General features: G+C 32.5%; 1 protein-coding gene across 15 annotated transcripts in view; it reads right to left on the bottom strand.

The window, feature by feature from the left end:
• Positions 1–23381, bottom strand: part of NECTIN3 (nectin cell adhesion molecule 3) — a 295554-nt gene that overhangs the window by 211410 nt on the left and 60763 nt on the right. For 9 of the 15 annotated variants that reach the window (XR_005383302.1, XR_005383301.1, XM_038582765.1 and 6 more), the window contains exons 6-7: positions 11661–11799; positions 9439–9523 (exon numbers count right to left, since the gene is read on the bottom strand). Coding sequence is in view for 13 of the 15 variants with exons in the window: in XM_038582765.1 (XP_038438693.1) it covers positions 9439–9523; positions 11661–11799 (224 nt within the window). In the remaining 2 variants the exon portion in view is untranslated. Of the gene's footprint in view, positions 1–7071; positions 7098–9438; positions 9524–11660; positions 11800–23381 lie in introns of all 15 variants that reach the window. The other 6 variants (XM_038582768.1, XM_038582767.1, XM_038582770.1 and 3 more) reach the window with 1 other exon arrangement.

Below are 23381 nucleotides of genomic sequence, written 5' to 3'. Positions count from 1 at the left end.
ATCATAATGAAGTACAACCACACACCTATTAGAACATCTGACATTTTAAAAGGCTGATAACAAATGGGGGTGCGGGTACAGAGGAATTCATACAAAGTCCATGGGAACACAAATGACAAAGCCGCTTAGGATGACAATTTGGCATTTTCTTAAAAAGTTACACCTTTTAAGTTGTATTTACCATATGACACATCTATGCCATAAAGAGATGTTTACCCAAGAGAGATAAAAACATGTATTTACACAAAAACTTATACGCAAATGTTCATAGCAGCATTCCTTATAATAGTCAAGAAATGGAAACAGTATCAATGTCCATCAACAGGTAAATGTAAATAAAATGTAGCATGTCTACAAGGTATACCTATCTAAAAGGAACAAATTACTGACTAACACAACATGAAGGAATCAAAGATCAAAACCATGATGTGGAGTGAAAGAAGTGACACCAAAAAAAAAAAAAAAAAAAAAAGAACATATTGTATGATTCTATTATATACAATTCGAGAACATATAAATTAATATAGAAAGAAAGTAGATCAGTGGTTGGGTCTCTAGGGATGTAGAAATGGAGCAGGGGAATCGGGAGAGGGGAAGACTACAAAGGGGCATCAGGAAACTTTTGAAAATGATGGATATATGCATTTTTTTATTGTGGTGATGTTTTTCCAGTGTATGTATATGTACATATGTATTTTTGTGTATTATGTGTAAAATGTATCGACTTCACACTTTAAATATATGCAATCTGTTGTATACCAATTAGAAAGTAAATAAAGTTATTTTTTAAAAAGGAAAAAAGATGTCATCATAGGCATTTGTCTATTCATCACCAAAATGTAAGCTCCATAAACACAATAATTTTTTCATTTGTCTTATTAACTAGGTATTCTCAGTACTGGCACATAAGAAGTACTCAACTTGGTTTGATAAATGACGGAGAAAAAATAAAATTGAACTAATGATCAAAAATGTAGACAACATACCTTTTAATTTCCTTTTAAGCCTTACTAAATTTATAATAAAAATATCAATAATTTCCAAAAGAAATATATGCTGAGTTTTCATGAATCAAAGTACTATGAGTTTTATTCTGAAATAATTTTTTTAAATATTGTATTTATTTATTCATGAGAGACACAGAGGGAGAGAGAAGCAGGTTCCATGCAAGGAGCCCAATGCAGGACTCGATCATGGGACCCCAGGATCACTCCCTGAGCTGAAGACAGACGCTAAACCGCTGAGCCACCCAGGGATCCCCACTTCTGAAATAATTTCACCACTTAATCTCTTTAACATTTTTATTAAGAATTACATAGTTTCTTTTTAAATAATAACATCGAACACATAGTACCTACTATGTGTCAGGCATGTTGTAAGGTTCTATGTTGAAAGGATGTAACCTATGGTAATTAATCACTATAAAACTTTATAAAGTAGGTTTATCTTTTTCTCTTTTATAAGATTGATTAGTAAAGATATCAATCCCTTATACTTAAATGTTGCATCTATATTTCATTTGAATATATTATTTTAATGTTAGTTGCTAAATCATTATTTCATCCAAGCTTTGTTGATCACAAAACTTTTTCCCTCCACGAGCAGAACAAGGCCCTACAATTCTTTGACTTCTGTTCTCAATAATTGCCACTCCCTATTAATTGGAGACAATATGCAAGATGTAAACTTTTTTGCTACTCAAGGGCAAAGTCATGCTAGATATACTCAGCATTCATTTATTTGAAAATAATCCATTCAGTCACATAGTTCTAATTTGGATGAAAAATGTTGATTCTTCTGTCATCTTTCTCTCTCCCTTCTCCCTGACCTCAAAGCCTATAACTAGGGTAGCATCTGGATAGACGTTAAAATATTTAGATCCTGGGAGAAAACCAGACTATGGATGATAACAAATGAAAGCAGCTTATCTAACAAGTATTATTGGAAAATGGCAGTGATGTGTTGCATCTGAAAGATGAATTTTGAAAGGAAATAATGCAAATGTATAAAACTATATAGTAGTGGTAGGCGGACAGGTTCAAGAATGAAATACGGTGTGATTGGTAACAATTAAGATACCTGGAGGACATATCTCTAGCTCTAGAACTTCCTAATGAGTAGGACTGTCATGTTTCCAAAACCATATTGTTCGATAACATTTGAGTTCTAGTCATAACAGCATTTCATTTATCTTATTTTATAAAAAGTCAGTGTAAATATATGACTCCTCTTACTAAACTTTCTGCACCACAAATTTAGATATCAAGAAGGAATGTATATACTATTCATGCTGGAATTTGAAAAGTTTCATTAGCTTCTTATAAAACATTTAAATGGTCATAATTTTTTTCCAAGAAATAAGCACACATAAGGGACGCCTGGGTGGCTCAGCTTGTTGAGCATCTGCCTTCAGCTCAGGGCGTGATCCCCAGACTGGTGATCGAGTCCCGCATGGAGCTCCCTGTGGGGAGCCTGTTTCTCGGTTGGCCTATGTCTCTGCCTCCCTTTGTCTCTCATGAATAAATAAAATCTTAAAAAAAAAAAAAAAGCACAGACAAGAATGAGAGCTTGCAGGAAAAAAAAATGGCTCTATTAAACTCTTGAAAAGATGCTAAAACTCACTAATAATGAGATAGCAAAATTACAATTTTATACACACACATTTAATTTCTTTTTACCTATCAGGTTACCAAGAATCAAGTAGAATACACATGCTGTTAGTAAGGAGGTGGAGGAAGAGGCACTTTCAAGCATTACTCATAGGAGTGCAAAATAGTACAATATTTATAGAGGACAATTTGACTGAATCTATCAAAAGTATAAACACATTTATTATTTGATACAGCAAGAGCAAATCTAAAAATTTATACTGAAGACTGTACTTGCATACATGCAAAATATCATGCAGCTATTTACTGCAGCGTTACTGGTTTATTAAAATATTTTGACATGGGGCGCCTGGGTGGCTCAGGGTTGAGCATCTGCCTTTGGCTCAGGGCGTGATCCCCGGGGTCATGGGATGGAATTCCACATCTGGCTCCCTGCAGGGAGTCTGCTTCTCCCTCTGCCTGTGTCTCTGCCTCTGTGTATGTCTCATGAATAAATAAAAATCTTAAAAAAATATTTTGATATAATAAACTACATATAGTTACATTTTATACAAGAAAAATGAAATGTGTGCATGTTTCCTTTCTATGCTTAAATAAACCATATTAAGACAAAGAAGAAATTTATAAAAGTCCCTCTGCCTGTGTCTCTGCCACTCTCTCTCTCTCTCTGCATCTCTATGAATAAATAAATAAATAAATAAATAAATAAATAAATAAATAAATAAAAGAGATTTATAAAAGTGATTTTCTGTAGGAGGTGTCAGGCATAGGGTAAACAGGAATGGAAATGGGAGGGAGACTTTAGAAAATACCCTCTTTTATATTGTTTTGTATATAATATCTTTTTTTGTATATAATATCTTATTCAAAAAAATATGTAGGAACACTCTTTCTTTACAACACTCTGCCACAAGCATTTACAAAAATTTACTGAATAATGTGATATGTCATAGTGAAATATTGAGGGGAAAAAATCTTAATTTTCCTAGATAGTAAATTCTGATGAAGTACTGTCATAATCAATATGACTGATTAACAATATTCTAGTCCAGTAATTCAGGTTTTCAACTGATCTCTATTTTCTTATGCTAAAAGGTCACTGACAGAGGGGAGAAAAGGTACTGCAGAAAAATTAGAAACTACAGAAAAATAGAACATAAAACATAATATTCACAGAGAAGTCTAATATATAATCATTGTTAATATTTTAGAATATTGCTATACAGTCTCTTGCTCCCCCCCCTTTTTTTAAGATTTTATTTATTTACTTGAGAGAGGGAGAGAACAGGAGAGGGAGAAGCAGACCCCCTTCTCCTCTCCCCACCTCTGAGTAGGACCCTGGGATCATGACCTGAGCCAAAGGGAGATGCTTAGCTGACTGAGCCACCCAGGCACCTCATTCCCTCTGTTCTGTTTCATACATGATATATTGATATCAGATATAAAATATACTGAAATATAGTTATGGGAGAAATATTCTAGAATAAACAATGTACACATGATCACAGACTGAAAAGAATATAAAGAGGGGTTTAATTTTTTTCACTTATTCATTCAAAAATGTTTTGTTAGATAACTACAATGTGCCAAGCATAGTGTTCTACACTGAGATTATAGTACTAAGTGAGGGACAGATGATCCTTGCCTTCACATCACATAAGGTTTACAGCAGAGGTTCTCAAACACAGGGCATCAGGATCCCTTTATACTTTACAATATTGAGAACCCAAAGTACTTTCATTTACATGAGTAACAGCTAACTATATTTATTCTATTAAATGTTAAAACTAAGAAGCTTTTAAAATATTTAATTTATAAACAGAATAATAGGATACAAATAGCATCTTTTACATGAAAAAATAACCATGTTTTCCAAAATGACAATTAGTGAGGAGTGGCATTTTATTTTATTTTTTTACATTTTTGCAAATCCTTTTACTATCTGAGTCAAAAGAAGAAAGTTTGATTTTTATACTTGCTACAGCATTCAATCTGCTACAACAGGTTGTTTGGTTGAAATACATGAAGAAAACATGGCCTCACGCAAACACATTGCTAGAAAAGGGAGAGACACTTCAAAACTGCTTTCAGAAAATTAAGAAAATTCTCCTTTGCTACTGTACCAAAACTTAACAAGTGTACGTTTCTTTTGGGTGCTAGTTGCTCTCTGAAAACATATCAATGAACTTTTCATACTGTCTTACATGGAAATCCATGCATTTATCTTATATTTTGAATGGATATTTTACCCATGAATGATAGGACCAGTATACATTGCTCATTTGGCAATCAGTGGTTCACTAGGTTATGCAGATATTACAAACACTGGTACTTCTCGTTATTCAACATAAAAAAAGAATATTCATTAATTTGCCCACCAATGTCGATCCCATGATTGCAGATAGAGGTTTTATAAAAATTATAATTTTTACTTGGAACCTCAAATTTTTTTGTTGGCAACAAATACTGTCAGTTATTTGCCCTAAGTGACAGATTCAGTTCACTGATTTGTGAGAAAATGTCTGCAAAATTACTCAAGTCTAAATGGCATAGTTTATTAGTTATTCTTTTAAGCAAAAATGGTGTTCCACAAAAAAGGCAGCTAAGTTCAGCTTAGAATTCAGTCACACAAGCATTTTATGCATATATCTCACCTAATCATACGGAATTTTAAGACACACATACACATATTTACATATACAAGTGTTTTAAATCATGAAAACTGATCTGTGTATTCCAACACCTGAAATACTGTTCATAAAACATTTTCAAGGTTGCTAAAAATTAAAAAATTTACCAAAAATCATTTGATATATGGTTACTTCTGTAAAATGGGTACCAAGGAGGAAAAAAATCTCAAATTAAGAGATTAGGAAGCTTTTAATAATGTTAGCATTGTGCAAATAACTTCAAGAACCACACTCCCTACAGTATTAAGCTTAAGCTTGACTGAAATTCCTGCTATGGCCCTCAAAGGCAAGTTAACAATATCTATTTCATAGAACCTACTAGACTTGACTTCCCACCAAGAATAAATGCTATCTGAGGCTGAACCAGAATCAGACTATATTTGTTATATATATTTTTCCTGTAAATGTTCCCTTGATCATTTTAGTTGATCTGGGAAATATTTTTTCGCATTGGAGTATACAACTCTCCCTATACAATTATTACAAATGTAGGCTAAAATATAGCATTATTCATAGAATGCAAATTATTGCTCAAAATTTTAATTCAAAGAAATTTTATTTGTGTTCAGTATTTCATACTGGATTTGAATCTGAATGAGATAAAGAAACCCCCTACAACTGTAAGCAACATGGGCCACTCTGAAAAATACTGGTCTCTAATAGACTGGGAAATCAATTTCTACAATAGTATGTATTCTATGATCACATTTGTGTGTTAAAAAAAAAAAAAAAAAGCTATCCGGTATGCCTGGGTGGCTCAGCGGTCGAGTGTCTGCCTTCAATACACAGTGTGATCCTGGGGTCCTGGGATCAAGTCCCGCATCAGGCCCCCTTTGGGAGGCCTGCTTCTCCTCTGCCCATCTCTCTGCTTCTCTCTCTGTGTCTCTCATAAATAAATAAAATCTTTAAAAAAACAAAACCTATTTGTAGATATAAATATGGATGACATACTCATGAAAGTAAATTCATGGAAAAAAGTGTGAGAGAATATTGAAATTCGTAACAGTGGTGATCACTGGAGAAGGAAATTGTGTATTTGGTGATGGAGTAATGAAACAGGACTTTCACAGCTAACTATAAATTTCTGTAGTTTTGATTTTTTTGTTGTTGTTCCAAGAATATGCTTATAGATTACCTATGTAATGTGAATAAAACATAATGAAAAGGTAAAAAATATCTTAATGTCATTAGTTAATATCTGTTTCCTAAATAAAGATTCAAATTTTGTACAGATTACCTAATCGTGACAAGCTGGTGTTATTTCTTAATTAATATTTGCCTTCAGGCAAGAACTTCCTTTTTATTTCCCTCATACTTATGCATGCCTCCATGCATCTTCTCTGCAGTATGGTAATAGCTCCCACTCAAGGAAACTGCCTCTTCACAATATTAGGCCTCATTCTCCTAATTTACATTGAGAGGGAAACTTCTCAGGGATGAGTATTGGCACCATTACACAAAAGCAAGAGTCACACAAGGTGGACAAATGTGGGGAGTGAGGAGGTGCTTGTTCTTGTGGTTTCCCAAGGGTAGAACACTGATGAGTAGAACTAGTGGGATGCTTCTTCCTTAAAGCCACTGGAGGCACCTGGGACCATGGCCTAGTGACCTTCTCATTTTAGGAGGGCTGAAGGCTAATGATTTCAGGCAGAAATTACCACATCACTTTAAAGATGACAAGTTATCTAGTGAAGTGAAACATTACAAAGGCATTTAGTATTAAAACATGCTATCATTGCACAAAACTAATCAGATAGTAATTACATACTTACATATTTTCTTGGTAACCATGACAGTTCTGTTGGTAACATCACAACATTAATTAAAACACAAACAGCCATATAATTAACACATGACATTATAATCTATGAATCATAACAAATTATCTTACAGATAGATAATGATTTTAGCCTTATTATTATTATTATTATTATTTTGAGGGAGATAGCATGAGCAAGTATGTGCACGTAAGCTGGGAGGCCAGGGGGTAGGTGAGGGAGAAAGAGAATCTTAAGCAGGCTCCACGCCCAGGGCAGAGCCTGAAGGGGGACTTGATCTCACGATCCTGAGATCATAACTTGAGCCCAAATCAAGAGTCAGGTACTTAACTGACTGAGCCACCCAGGCGCCCTTAGCCTAACGTATTCTTAAAAGCTTTATAGAATTAGGAATTATTTCACCTCCAACTCAAGTTCTGACTATCTTAAGCAAAATGACAGCAAATAGCTAGCAATATTTTCTAAATATTCTGAAATTTCTAAAAATTCTATTTTCTAAAAATTCTGAAATTTCTGAAAATAAATTTTCAGCAATATTTTCTAAAACCAGTTTATAGCTAGAAGAATCACATTTTCACCTGCTTAATTTCAAGAAGAAAAAGTCACAATGTTACTAAATGGTTTCTGACTCCCAAGGTCCAATGTTTGTTATTCATTGCCAGTGTTCTCCCCTCAATTTTTTTTCATCTTTCCATTACTTTTCCACATGGCTCTTCATATCCACTCAGGTTTATACTTTTGGGTATGCAATTTACTACAAATTATTCTAATCAACAACTGAGTAATTGCATTAAATGCATCATAACTCCTACCTCCAAAACCCAGGGAGCCTTCCCTAACTCCAAAGATACTAAGAATTGTCGTTTTTAGCTCTGTCAACTCAAATCATCCAAGAAAAATCTTCCTTTTGTGTTTGTTTGATAGCAAATACATTTATAGCAATCATATTTTTTTTTGCAATCATATTTTTTAAACTAAAACCAAGGACACATGATGATCTAAACCAAGTAATTTTTTCTCAGTTTATAAGATTTTATAAATATATGATCTAAAGATATTAAATAAGTTACACAATTAGTTTTACAAACAAGAATGAAATTATATGCAGTTAGTGTCATACTAGAAAATTACAACATTCTAAGAAAATTCTCAAAACTGAATCTAAAAATCCTGATTAATTGCTAGCTTTGTGGAGGTAGAAAGATAAGTTTCTTTCTGCAGGGTTAACAATAGCTCTAGGTAAATATTTTGTTGACAGTTCACACTACTGATCAAGTTCATTCACTTGCCAAAAGGAATATGAAACTATACTCTTTCTGTGAAAATAAGGGGTCTGAAAAGATGGCATGCCTTCACCCCTAAGACACCAAACTTATGTAAGACAACAAAGCTGGTGCCACCTGGCAATGAGTGCAGACGCCAGAGAATGTTCATTCCTGCCCCAGGTTCAGGCAGTAGACTGACTATATGGCCAACCAAGACAGAGAAGCTGAGAACATCCTGACAGATATATTCCCTTGGAGTTTTTCCACCAAATTAAATTCATTGGTGGGCAAATAATTAGCCTTATTTGAGCTGAAGATACAAAACATATCTTGGGAGAAAAATATTATAGAATATTCCTACAGATTAAAAAAAAAAAAAAACAATATATGGTTAGAGCCCCAAAAGGTAACATGGATGTTAGAGGGAAAAAACAAAACCAAAACTACTAACGCTAGGAATGAAAGTATTCAAATATTCCAATGGTTTCAACTTTCCAAAGGAAAGCATATTAATCTAGGTATAGAATATGAGATAGAAACATTTACTTCTTTCACATGAATTATTATAAACTGATATCAAAAGAAAATTTAAAAGTTATCATAAATGTAATATAGGGACCAATATTCATACCTAGCATTTTAAATTGGAATATAAACTTTTTGTTCCTAAATAAAGAAATGCTAAAATTTAGACCTTGAGTATACTGAAAAGAAACAAAAAAATAAAATACATATTCCAAGGAGGAAAAGCTCTTTCTCATATCCTACTAAAGACATTCAATTTTTCTTTAATTTTATGTAAAAATGTATATTTTACAATGATTCTATATGTCAATAAATCTATATTAATAGTAAGTCTTTGGCCATAAGCTTCTAGTAAAAATTTCTACTGTTAAGACAGAGTTGATTTGTCCTATCTACACCAGCTATCACATCTTTTCTTACCACCTTTTTGGAAAAGTTTGGTCGTTTAAAGGTTTCAAAGAAATGATTATGTATTATTATGCAACATTTAACAGTGACTAGATAATACTCAATATACATTACTTATAATTTTTTATTTCATTTTATTTTAAGTGTAATCATGAACACATACCTGATATAGAAGGTCTTTTTGAAGCAAGGGGGGGGATCGTTCTTCATACATGGGAGGTGGTTTATGTGTGGGTGGAAGGTCGATCCTGCATTAAAAAGGTTAATAAATGTGACTGCAACATTTAGAAAAAAAGGGGGTGGGACAATTAAGGTTCTCTTAAGTTTTGAGGAGATTTTCCTCACACTAATACATGCTTAATTTAGTTTTTAGATTTCCATTACCCTATCACACACGAGGAAAAAAGCCTGGTTTTAAAGTTCCAATATTTAAAACCAATCTAATTGATTCATTTAAAGAAGTTACTCAAATGGAAGAATTTCCTGAAAATTATTATTAAGCAAGTAACCTAGTACATAACCAATTTACTTAAGTATCCACCTGACTATGCCTACCATCATTTTAAAGATAGTCAAACACATGCAATGGAAGGCAAAGTGTCATAAAAGTGATTTTTAAAAAACTGTATCTTAAAATGATAATGAAAAAAGTTACATTGTATTTTGGAAACCCATTTTCAAAACCCATGGTTACTCTTAGAATATCCATCTTGCAAATCAAGATTATTCAACTAAAGACCATATAAATCTTGTCACCTAAAATGAACAAAGGGCCTCTTACATCCTCAGGGAATACATTTATTTTAGAAAAAAAAAAAAAACTAATCAATTTTTAAAAACCTACATTTTCATGTATTTAAGCATTATTGTTACAATAAAAATTAAGTATATCTTGTAAGCTCTCTGCATTTTAGAAAACAATTTTTTATATCTTCTCATACTTTTGAAGTTCACAGATAACTAATTTTCAATACTTGTGATGACTAATCAAACAAAAATGTTACCTATATTAAAAAATAAAAAGAATTTAAATCTCTAAAGGCCAAAGTAATTACGAACTCTGTGGCTTAATAACTCCTCAATGTGGGCATGAAATAATATCTTAAATGAACAGAATTCAAACAACAAATAAAATGGTTACACGGATGTAATTACGTAGCCTATTAGTAAATTATGTTTTTGAAATTATAGAAAAACCTGAGATAACTTGGGATCTTGGGAAATAAAGTTAACCACAAGCTAGTTACTCTTGAAATAGTAAAGATCTATAAAAATTACTGTTAACTATAAATGTTAAAGAATCATTGTTACAGGTGTTGCAAAGATACTTTGCAGTTCTTTAAAGGTAATTATTTCCTTTAATCTAATTAAAATTACAGCAAATTTATAGCTCCAAGGTGCTATTGGTCATTTGGGTGAGAAAACCAAGGCCCATGGAGGTGATGTGATCTGTTCAGGATCATACCACTATTTTGATCAGGATAGAGCTGAGACTAACACCCAGGTGTCTTTAATCCAAGAAGATCTATCCCATAACTGTGCCAGATTAGAGGGGCCGAGATATACACACAGCATTTATGAAGACAGAAGAAACACACTGAGAGCCTCTTAATACAAAAATAATAACTGTATAAGAAATAATGCCATTTGTATAAAATGTCACAGTTTCACAAACAATATCATCTTTGTGATCTTGTTTCATCTATCATCTACTCATCACAACCATGGGAGGTAAGTAGGAAAAATCATTATTCACATTTCACAGATGAAGCAACAAAGCTGTTGATAGAATTAAGTGTATTGGGACATTGGTTTTTTGATTCTACAGCAAAGTGCAATTTCTGCTTTAGCATTTTTAGCTCAATGACTACACCCTAAATACTGCTTTCTCTTTAAATAAAAAAGTTGCACATTTTGTAATTCATCAAAACCAGAATTGTTTAAGGAAGGAAAGCTTTAAAACTCGATGTGTTTGATAATTCTTGGCAATTGAAAGTTAAGATCTATCCATACCTAGGACTCGCATATACAATCCAGAGAAACAATTAAACTTCTAAGATACTTCAAACCTCTCTTTCAACCACACTTCATCAAAGACCTGCATGTTTATTCAGAAGGCAGGACAAAATAAAGTGTCATTACATTTTATTTGGAAAGATGCTTAATATATTCATAGGTGGAAGAGGTGTTTAATATATTTGTCTTCAATGGCCCCATTACACTTTTTACCAGAACAGTACATTCTGATGAAACCATGGTCATCTCACAAGATCTAACAGTATCTTTACTCTCATTCATCAGATACCTTACCTAGGAGTAGCTGTAAAGATAAATACAAAGACTGACTCATACAGAATGTTGAACACAAGCAAAAAAGTTACCTACACTTTGTCAAGATAGGATGGTCTCTTTTTTCGAGGAGTCAGCAGGACAGTCACAAAGACCGCAATGATGAAAAGAGCAAGGACAGCTCCAATTACAGCTCCAGCTACAGCTATGGAAGAGGTCTGCTTAAATGGGACATCTGTAAAGCAACAAAAATTAGGCTTTTCAAACAATTTTAAAAAGAGTTTTTGAGTTTGCATAGCCTAATTTCAAAAATGATCAAGGACTGATTAAACATGTTACCCAATAGCATGCTTAGGAGACCCCAAATTTGATTCTTTTTGTAGGATTATGCTAACACCCTTTTTCCTTGCAAGATGTCACTTTAGCATAATTCAGCTTTGCTTTTTTTCAAATTATGAAAATAATATCCCCAGTCAGATATCAATGAATAAATCTATTTTCTATGGGCAAAGAATGTCTGGAGGAGAACAGAAAAAAAGATGAAAACTATTTCAAGTTCTTACTCTAAAAGATAAAACAATTTTTTTCATTATTGAGTTAACCAACAATATATATACATTTACCATTTTTATTCTAGTAAAATCATAAAGAAGTTTTATTAAAAAAACCAAAAGCCTGTAATATGGGGCAAACCAAAGACATAAAAAAAATCCCAAGCCTAATAAATACAGTCGAAAATGACACTGTAAATGTTTTCAAAGAGGTATTATAAAAACAGCACTTGTCGAAGATAATTTATTTCCCTTAATTCATGAACATCTAATACAAAGTACACTAAAGGTAGTGTCTCTCCTACAAAAGTAAATGGGAAATCTTCTCTATCCCTTCACTATAAACATACATAATTTCTAAATAGCTATTTATCTTTCCCAGCCTGCACCATAAATCTTGTTAAGGATTTTAAAAACATACTTAGCAATTATCATTTCATACAGTCCTGAAAAATTTAGTCACTCTATCTTATGAACACCCATATAAGGGAATATACTAAAACTATTATAACTATGTATTTTCAAATATAAGTATTATGGATATGACAATATTAAATGTAAATATTATTCAATCATTATGTATAAATATTATTTTGATAATTTCAGCAACATTAAACTTTTTGAGTAACTATCATCAATATATGCCTGGGTGGCTCAGTGGTTGAGTGTCTGCCCTTGGCTCAGGGCATGATCTCAGGGTCCTGGGATCGAGTCCTTTATCAGGCTCCCTGTAGGGAGCCGGTTTCTCCCTCTGCCTAGGTCTCTGTCTCTCGTCTGCCTCTCATGAATAAATAAAATCTTCAAAAAATATATATATACACAGACACACAATTTTATCTTTTTAACCTATAAATGTTTAAGATAATATCGTATAAATGAAAATACTGTAGTTCTAAAGTTAAATATTCTGCCCAAGGTTATTCGATCAAGTAGTAGTAATAGAGAACAAAGAATGAAATAAAGTTAGCTGGGGACAGACTAGAAGCCACCACCTTTATGCCCTTACTGGGAGAAAATGGGTTTTTTGCAGTATTCAACTTAGAATCTCCTTTTGGTCTGGTACTTGGAAATGAAGAACTCTTAGCTTTTATTTGAGTGGACATTCATATAAACTTTTTTTTTCCATATAAACTTCTAAATAATTGCAATGACCATTGCTGGAACCAGACATGGCATATTTAAAGAGAATTAAAGCACTATCAGTTTTGAAGTATGTTTCGCCAACTTACCATCATAGTATTTTCATATAAATACATATTTAGAAGTACTTTCTAATTTTGTTTCTATTAGAATGTCAGTCACAAGGTGTTTGCTAAAAAACAAGGTTATAATTAAGTAAATTATAAAATTCCTTAGCAAACTAACAGCCCTCGGTTTGTTAAATAATGAGTCATTTTATTAGTCTCATTCTAGACTAAGAAACTTATGCCAATGTTAAGTAACCCACTACAGTAACCTTTCAAAAACTGATTAGAATCTAAAAATAGTAAGATATACAATTTGTGTGTGTGTGTGTGTGAGTTCAAGCCCAATGCGAGGTTGTGCTTGAACTCACAACCCTGAGATCAAGACCTGAGCCAACTGAGCCACCCAGGTGGCCCCAGATACACAATTATTTTATTTTATTTTATTTTATTTTATTTTATTTTATTTTTTTATTTATGATAGTCACAGAGAGAGAGAGAGAGAGAGAGAGACAGAGAGAGAGGCAGAGACATAGGCAGAGGGAGAAGCAGGCTCCATGCACCAGGAGCCTGATGTGGGATTCGATCCCGGGTCTCCAGGATCGCGCCCTGGGCCAAAGGCAGGCGCCAAACCGCTGCGCCACCCAGGGATCCCACACAATTATTTTAATCAATAATCAGCTTAGTCATTCAGGACCTTACCCCTTATTTCCTTACACGTGCCTCATTTATCTTCCTATTATTGCTCATTTCTCTAATCCTTACTATCTCCATTTGAATATGTTACATGAGGAAAAGTCTGAAATCCAAGCCAGTCAAATACTACTCTGCTCTTGTAAATGTTTGAAGATCTGGAATGATCTAGGAATAATTTCTACTCTACACTATCACTTTTCCCACCATATAAATTATAGCTTTGTATTCTGTCTTTAACAATAGGTCAATCGAATCCAATTAAGGTTAGGTGCCTGAGGTTTTGTGACCAAGGCCATACACATCATCAGTGGCACCAAATAAAAAAAAAATCCCAATGTGTCAAGAATGCTATTTATTCCACACTACTTATTCTAAATATATTCCTATTCCTTTATAGGAAATCTTTATTTTGCTAAGGGATAAAAAGCAATCCTATCATTTTTGCCCAAGTGTACTGAATTCAAATTTGAGGGTTATCTTGATGATAAGGACAAAGTTAATACCATATTTATAGTAATACTTCCAAAATTATTTTTTAAAAACTCAGGTTACTCTTTGAATATAAGATTTTCAATGTACAGTTCATTCATTATACATTCATCAAACTTCACACCTCCAAGAAAACCTTTCAGCTAATCTTGGTAAAGATATTAAATTTGGTAGTGCTTGTACTAAAACATAATCACAGACTTCATATCCTAAAGTAATTCCCAACTCTCTATATTATTAATATCCTTAAGTAATTCTCAAGTCCAAATAGACACTATTTCTTAAACATTTAAGTTATGGTCTACTATCTACTTTTGTCCCATTAGCCTTATAATTCCTAGCTCTAGGACTCTGTAACTTAAGAGTTAGTTGACTGCATGTAGACCATAACTCTGCCTTCTAACTTAAGTGGGCATATTTATTTCCCTTGGTTCCATTCATCCTTCACTCATATTTATCCTTTCTTTGTATACCTCTTCTTAGTATCGCAACAGTCTAATGAGTGCCGAAAAGAGCAACTGAAAGAAAAGCCAGGTTATAAATCCATTTACCAACCAGATATACTATATAGATAAACTATGTTAAATATATATATGGGATATACTTCACAATTCCTTTTCTGATTCTTCTACTAACTCACAAAAAAAAACAAAAAAACAAATGCAGAATACATTTAAGGGTATTAAGAGATGATGAACACTACTCTAAATTGCAAAGGAAGGGCTAAAATTTCTTGCATTCAAGTCAAATAATTTTAATGAAAATTGAGAATTGAGTACCAACGCTGCCTCCTCCACATCTCTGTCCACATAATCTACACAGACTCTATATTACACGAAAGCAAAAAAAAGTAAGCAAATGTCTAATATAAAAATTTGGCGTTTTTAAACATTCAGTTAATTTACTGAGTGACTGACGTGAAGCAACATTACCATCACCCAAGAAGATAGCCTACTAAATCTTAACTATATGCTTACGATCAGCAGAAAACAAGACAAAAATGTTAAAATAGTCAAAGATTTGTATGTGTGTATTTCAAAAGAACAGCTTCCTATTATCATGACAGCTGCATTAATCCACAGATATTGGAAACTCTTTTACAAACACAAAAAATTAGTATTCCCCAATATAACAGAGGCTTACTGACCATCACCAGAGATATCATGCATATGCCTTTGGGGAACATATTCAAAAATCTGTTAACACATCACACCAAAAGAAACAATACACAGAAATTCCATTACTTTAAAAAAATGTACATATAACTACTAAACTGAATTTAAGTTTGTCTTTATTACTGATACGTATGAATAAAAAATATATGACAGCTATTCAAACATGTGTTCACCTAGTTCACGTGACAAGATTTGAAAAAGATACTATTCTATATAGTAAAATACAGAAATTTGCTAAAACCACTTAAAATGAGCGAGTACAGAAATCTACAGGCCCTTTTCACACTTACATTCAAATACTAAGTACTAACAATTAATTGAAAGTTTCATTTTTTTCCATTCCCTTCACCAAAACTTCAGTGAAGTCATTGCATGATTCACACGTTATGTAAATTATCTACAAACTTACCTTCTCAATTTCTATTTGCTCCCTATAATACCTATCACTGTATTACCAATTTTCTCACTTTTTCAATAGCCCCTTTTTAATGCTTAACTTTTTGATACATCTAGTCCTTTATAGAGAATCCATAAAAATATTTTTTCCCAGTGTAGAGATCATTTATCCTATCCCTTTTTTAAGGATAAGTGATAATCACAAAATAAATGTTGTACTAGTAATAATACACAGACTGGCATGGGTAGCCCCACTTAGTCCAAATGTCAGGAGTTCACTTGCTATACAAGGCACCCAAAAAGTCCTGTGGCCAGTGTGGAGTAGGACAGTTCCAGAATGAAATCAAATAGACACTCCGTTGTTCCCTCTCAGCACAGTCAACATATTGTGGCCGACTGGGATATGTGAGAGCTCAGCTGAGTGAACTAATAAGTACCCTCGATTTAACTAGAGGTCAAGAATGTAAAGGAGGCATGACATGGGTCCCTGGATGACAGGTGAACATCTGACACACAGACCAAATGGGGGTATCAGTGCTAATCCAGGTTATAGATTAGTAAACGTTTATGCCTAGTAAATGTCATTCCTGCAAAGAACTGGTAGAATGAAGAGAACATCAATAATGAAGGCACAAATAATGACAAAACCCCCAAAACGACAATGCAAGTATCTTACTCTTAATACACAAACTTGATCAGTTCCATCGTGAAGTAAAACCACAGCCATATAATCAGACGTAATGAGTGAGCCATAAAAACTAAAACAAATTAGGAGACCAAATAAAGATTTACATTCACTCTTATTAATGATACACCTCACACTAAATCCATAGTGCTGAAGCTGTAGGTAACATGAGGGTAGGGTTACTGTCATTAAAAAAAAAAAAAAATTGAAAAACCAATCATTCTGAACAGGAGACTAGCTCCTAAAAACAGCATTTGGGATGAAAACTGTTAAGGTTCCCAACAATGTACTTCTTCCATTTGAATCTACTTGTTTTTGAAAGGTAGCATTTTAGTTACCAAGGATCAAAATAAAAACCAAATTATCAAAATACACTGAACACGGAATCAAACCTTTGAATCATTGAATCAAAAGTATAAAAACAAAATTAAAAAAACAACATATGAAGCACATTTAATCACATGGTTTGAGCTGGACCTTGAATATGGAAAAGGGTGGAAAGGAAAGTTCAGGTAAAAGCAGCTGGATGTGATTATTCAGACATTAAAGCACATGGCATGGTAAAAAAAAAAAAAAAGAGTTACTACACCTAGACATTAAGTAGGTTCTGGATTAGATCTAGGCTTTGAGCATCTAATGACTGCTATTATCAAAGGAAAAACAGGTATTATGTGCCTCTGACAGAAGATACCATCACTTAAGAAGTAATTTTGCCCCTCAAAATTAAGCCTTCACCTTATGAAGGTTTTAGACCTGACAATTTACAGAAAATACAGAGGTACAACTAGCACAATCCAAACTGGGAAACTGCAGGACACACATGAAGCCATTTTCTCAAGAAATAAAATACAAGGCAAAAATTAGGAGTAGGGAAATGCCTCACAGAGAACATATAGTTTAAAAGAGATCACAATATATGGGTCACATTTAGATACTAATTAAAACTGCAAAAATGTGATTAGAACTTTGAATATTTACTAGACATGTAATATTAAGGAATTGATTTTTCATGTAATGATAAATCTGTGGTTACTTTTCCTAAATGTTCCTTCTCTTTTAGAGCTGCATGCTGATATATTTACAGATGAACTAATGGCAGGAAGGATTATGTGGGTAAGAATTTAATGGAACAAGACTGATCATGAGTTGATAATAACTGAAGCAGGTACACAAATGTTCATGTCATTATTCTATACTACTTTTGTATTAATTACCCATAATAAATTTTTTTTAAAGGGGGGCCAGTTTTCTAGATCTAGTTACCTCGGGCTTTTAGCTCAAACTATCCCTTCAAAAAAATAGGTGTTTCCTGAGATAATTCTCAAAACTGAGACTGTGATATTAGATATGTCTCTACAGAAATATTATATATGAAATAAGGAAATATTATATATGAAATAAGGAAATGAGGCCTCGAATTATTCTTTCAAGTTTTGAAGATTAGATTTTCAAGTTATCCTACTAAATTCACTTTCACTCTGCTTCACCCATAACACCCAGCCAGAATAGCAGCAGAAAATATAAATGAACTAGGACAACCCAAAATGGAATCGTTTTATCCTCATAAATTGAAATGAACTTGATAAAATAACTATCATCAGGGTTCAAGAAGATAACCCCTAAGGATATATACAGCAAAAGCTTTTGTAAGCAAATCTATCACTACTCAACCCAAAGTAGGTAGGTAACAAACAAAACAAAAAGAAAAAAACCTTGCAGCTTACTGAATAGAAGAAAACAAATATTAAACAGAAAGCATTTTTTAGAATATAGAAAAGTTGTCATGCTGTGTATACTATTCCAGAGATTACTTCATGCCTGAATATTCATTGATATAACAAAAGGAAAACCAAGTTTAATCCAGTCAAAATGTATGCTATTTTAAAACAAAAACAAACAAAAGAACCCACTGCTTGCTTTAAAATAATTTAAAGTTTAGGAAAACTAGTATAATTTTAAGCAGCAGAGATAGAAAACAGGGAGATGGTTACAATTAGAAGCAATGGCATTTATAATGAAAGCCATTACAAATACAATGTTTATAAGTGAAAAACACTAAATGTCAACTTACAAAATATCTTGTGAAATGTGTTCATCCAAATGGAAAGCCAATATATATACATAATTTAACTTACATCACACACTCACAGCAAAAATATTCGAAATTTGGTTTTAACTGCTAAGACTAGAGAAACAGGTAATTCATGACTATGGAGAGCAAATTCTGTAATGGCTAACCTACCAACTTAGATGCTATCCTCAAACTTTATTTGACTGTATCCTTAGCCTGATATAGTCTTGTTTAGGTAGAGAAATAAAATAGATTTCAAATTCCCACAGAAACTTCATTACTTAAAATATAAGAAACTAGATTATACATACAACACACACACACACACACACACACACACACTCCAGCAAATAACATAACGAGGACAAAGAAGGTAATACAGAGATACAGGCTTGGTATAGAAATATGCCTCTAAAGAATTTTTTTAAAAACTTTTATTTAAAGATTTGTTGCATGGCTATTAGGGCTACCACCTGATAAATAATTTGGTGGAAAAAAAAAAAAGTAAAAACCACTGGTACAAATTGAAATTAAATGCAAACTCAATACACCAAAAATTTGAGAAAGGAGTTTCTTATGAATGATACATTTCCAATTAACAAGTGAATAGAAAAAACAATTAAATCTATAAATCGTTCCATTAGAATTAAAAATATGGGTACCATTTCTTCCTTCTTATATTTTACACTGATTATTTCCATACATTCACAACTTCTTGTTCATATACCTTTAGTATTTACCAAAAACAAAATCAAACTCAAATAAAATGTTTTCACATATAAATTGTTATATTTATCTCAATTCTTGCACTCATATTGTACTTCCTACAAGCCCTTCTGCTACACATTTAGCTAGGGTTGTCTTTAGAAAACATTCCTATATATGGCTATCAGAAGCAATACTTACTACTGAAAAACCTTAATGGTTTCTTTAATCTTAGACTTATCAAATAGAAACCTTTTAGGCACATGGTAAAATACTAAATATTTCAACTATAATGTAGTCCTCAAATGTCACTTTTAAAGTTAACCCCTAGCCTATTAAAGTTTTAATGTATTTTAATAAAAATGGCAAAAAAATTGCATTCATCATCCCTGCATTACTGAATATTTTAACCAGTGTGAAAGAAAACCCTAAAGCGAAAACAAAAATGAGAAGCCAGTTCAAAGAATAAAGAAACAAAAATAAAAATGGCCAAAATAAAGTAAAACATTCTTCCATCTTTTCCAGAAAAAGAAAAGGATTTTCATATCGAACTATCAATTAGCTGTAAATACCACTGATACTAAAAAATTAATTTAACAAAAATGTTTAATGACATGTTCACAAATAAGTCTCTATGTACAGTAAACAAAGTTCTAATAAACAGCAGTGCAATGCTTCAGAAAGTCTTAACTAGTATCAGTTTTTATGATTTTTTTAATCTTTTCGTTTGCCAAATGATTTAGTTTAAGGATACAGAATGTATCAAACACTCACTTGCAGTTTTCCATGTCACCCTCTCCCGTAAAAAAACAAAACAAACAAAAATGTCCACCCTAAACACATAATGGCCACAATATTAAAGGAAGATCTTAATCGCTAAGTATTTATATTTTTAAAATGCAGTTCTTAAAATACATTGCTAATTTCTTTCAGATTGCACTCAAGTTGAGATTTATACAGTGATTATTCTGCTTAGATTCATATGGCATTTTAAACCATTGTTCTACAGATGAAATTGTGAACAAAAAAGCCACAATTCACATCTTCCATGGCAAGAATTTTAGATCCATTTTTCTTGTGGCCATCTCAGTGCTAGTATTTAAATTAAAACATAAAGTCCACTTCAATCACAGGGTATTACCAATAAAGTTTTCCTAGTATTTGTACATCAGTGGTTAATTATATTAAAACCAGATATTTTTAATATATGAGTGAGCTTACCTGTATCCTTAGCTGATATTATAGTTTTAGATTAAGTGTGTGACTGTTTGGGAAGAGAAATAAAATAGGTTTCTAACTTCCACAAAATACTGCTAGTTCAAAGAAAGGAAATTATGTTATAATCATTTAGAATAAGGCCTTGACTACTTGCAAAATTCTATGAACATGTTAGAACTTTGCCTTATAAAACATTCCTTTAGATTTGAGGAGAATCATCAGGAGTGGGGTGGTTGGGGGATTTAAAAAAAAAAAGTACCTACTTTGCCTTTTTATTAACAAAATAATTTATTTATGATTTTCCTACTAACTTCCACTTCAATTCCCTGGCAAAACACCTAAGGCAATTCTACACAGTCCTTTTTCAAATGAATCATCAACAGAAAAAACATATTCTTTGGGCTTCAAAGTAGTTGTCATTATTACAATTTTACAGGACTCCACCGTAGAAGCAATTTAATTACCTCACAAAGAAGATGATCCACATTTGAAGATTTAGATAACATTTCTTTTTCAAAAGATACATGATTTTTGGAAAGAATATACTTAATGAATTATGCAATAAACAAAAACAAAACAAAAAACCTTATGATGTTTCCAGTTTTAATTGGAAAAACAAAAATCTTGAAACAAATACATACATTTAGGAAGAAAAGGGGGATGGTTTGCCATATCCATCAGTAAGTGTTAATGACTGGTTCTATAATTCAAATTTTTCTCATTAAACCCCAAATTTACAAGTTTATCCTAATTTTCTGCATATTTACCTGTCTGAACGTCTCAGATGACTAAAACAAGATGGGCGAGAAAATTCTTTGTATAAATTCTTGGCTGACATGTCTCATTTCTGAAAACTGGTACTCCAATGCTAGTTTACCCACATTGTACCATATATTGAAATGCCCTCTCTGAACTATATTTAACTGCGTACCATCTTTTCATTATTATTCTTATATTTAGGACATAAAGCATTCAAACAAAACTATGCCACTTAATATATCAAAATCTATGTTCATACAACATTTAAGAATTGTCCTCCAGAGATGAAAAAAAAAATGTTAATTATGTTTAAAAGGCATGTTTTTATTATAACTCTTGTACGTATTCTGGACAAAAATACTGACCAGCTAATTATGCTCTTCCACACATCATGTTCACTGAGTTTACTACCACAGTTTTAGTGCAACAAAATATCTTTGAAAAGCCACTCTACAGTAATTATGGCAAGGCTCATTAAAATGCAGAGGTAAAGATTCCATTTGTATAGAAACTTAGAAAATAATGTTTGAAAAGGAAAGGTGTTTCATCAGGCTGAATATTTTTTCGTATACTAAAAATATATATAAACATTTCTTGAATTAGTTTTATAGTCAATTTTGATGTAGCATCATTTAGTGGTGATAAATTTTGAGAGGTATATGTTTAACAAACATTATACTTGAGATTATAGTCTTAGGTAAACATTTAATACACAATGCCAAGGTAGTTTCCTTTTTTTTTTCTTTTTAATTTTTGTACCAAAAAAGTCATACATTTAATGTTGACATTTCTTCTTACCTGTGTGCCTCAGACCAATAAAGTACTCTGCATTAAAATTTAAATCTTGAGACAGTAGTACAGCATTGAAAAAAAAATTGTAAAGCAGCTCAGATACATTGAACCCAGATTTTACATTTTCATTTGTCAAATTAGAATATAAAAAGTAAGCTTGAAAATCAAGTTGAAAAAGCTTATTCTTCCTCAAGAAAAAGTATGAACAATCTGAAAATGATCAACTAGTATGAATGAAACATTGTACATAGGTAAGTCACATTTAGTGGTTGCTAAACATACCACTCCCTCCTGGAAATTACCGAACCATCTACGTGTGAAACTAAGTCATCTTCATTGTCGTCATAATGTTCATCGCTGACGAATTTCATTCCCATTTTTAGATCTTCATAATAATCCATTGGTCTTTCAAACCTACTGAGATTTTCTACATTGTTCCACTGCGTTTTTTCAGGCTCTTCTAAATAGTCTTTCCGTATTAGATTGTTCACTGGATTTTTGTTTTCTTTTTTCACACTGTCTGGGTAAGAATCAAGCTCATCTTGTTGAAGAACATCTATTTGTGATTCTTTTTGCATATCTGACGGTGGAATGTAGTTCTTGGCAAAGTAGTCTCCACGAAACGTCCGTCTTCTCCTATAGCAGAATATTCCAGCCAAAACACTTACAAGTACTATGAAGAGAGCCCCACCCACTACACTAGCAATGATTGTGCCAATTGTGTCATCCTTAATTGTTGCCAAAGTTGACAATGGGAAGGGCAATTTTTTTGGTTCTGTTGCTAGATCCTCGATGTCAGCAGTTGAGGGATGCCACTGAATTGTAGGTTGAAGGGTGGTAGTAGTAGGAGGATCTAATGGAAACAGTAAAGATAGACAAGACACAGAAAGGCAAAGAATGTCAATGCAGGCTGATCTGGCAGCAAGTTGAAAAGACAGCACAGTTAATGAATATATATTCATAGTAACAATAGTTTTTCATTCTTAGGATCAGAATATAGTGGTACTTCTATATTTCTTAAAAATAACAAAACTGACATTTAGTCAGTTACCAATGAAGTAAAAGAAATGAAATTACCTATGGTGTAAATCCTAAA

Source organism: Canis lupus, chromosome 33 (genome assembly GCF_011100685.1).
Source record: "Canis lupus familiaris isolate Mischka breed German Shepherd chromosome 33, alternate assembly UU_Cfam_GSD_1.0, whole genome shotgun sequence".
Lineage (NCBI taxonomy): Eukaryota > Metazoa > Chordata > Mammalia > Carnivora > Canidae > Canis > Canis lupus.
Note: the sequence above shows the minus strand (reverse complement) of the source record. Positions and strands in the feature narration are given on the sequence as shown.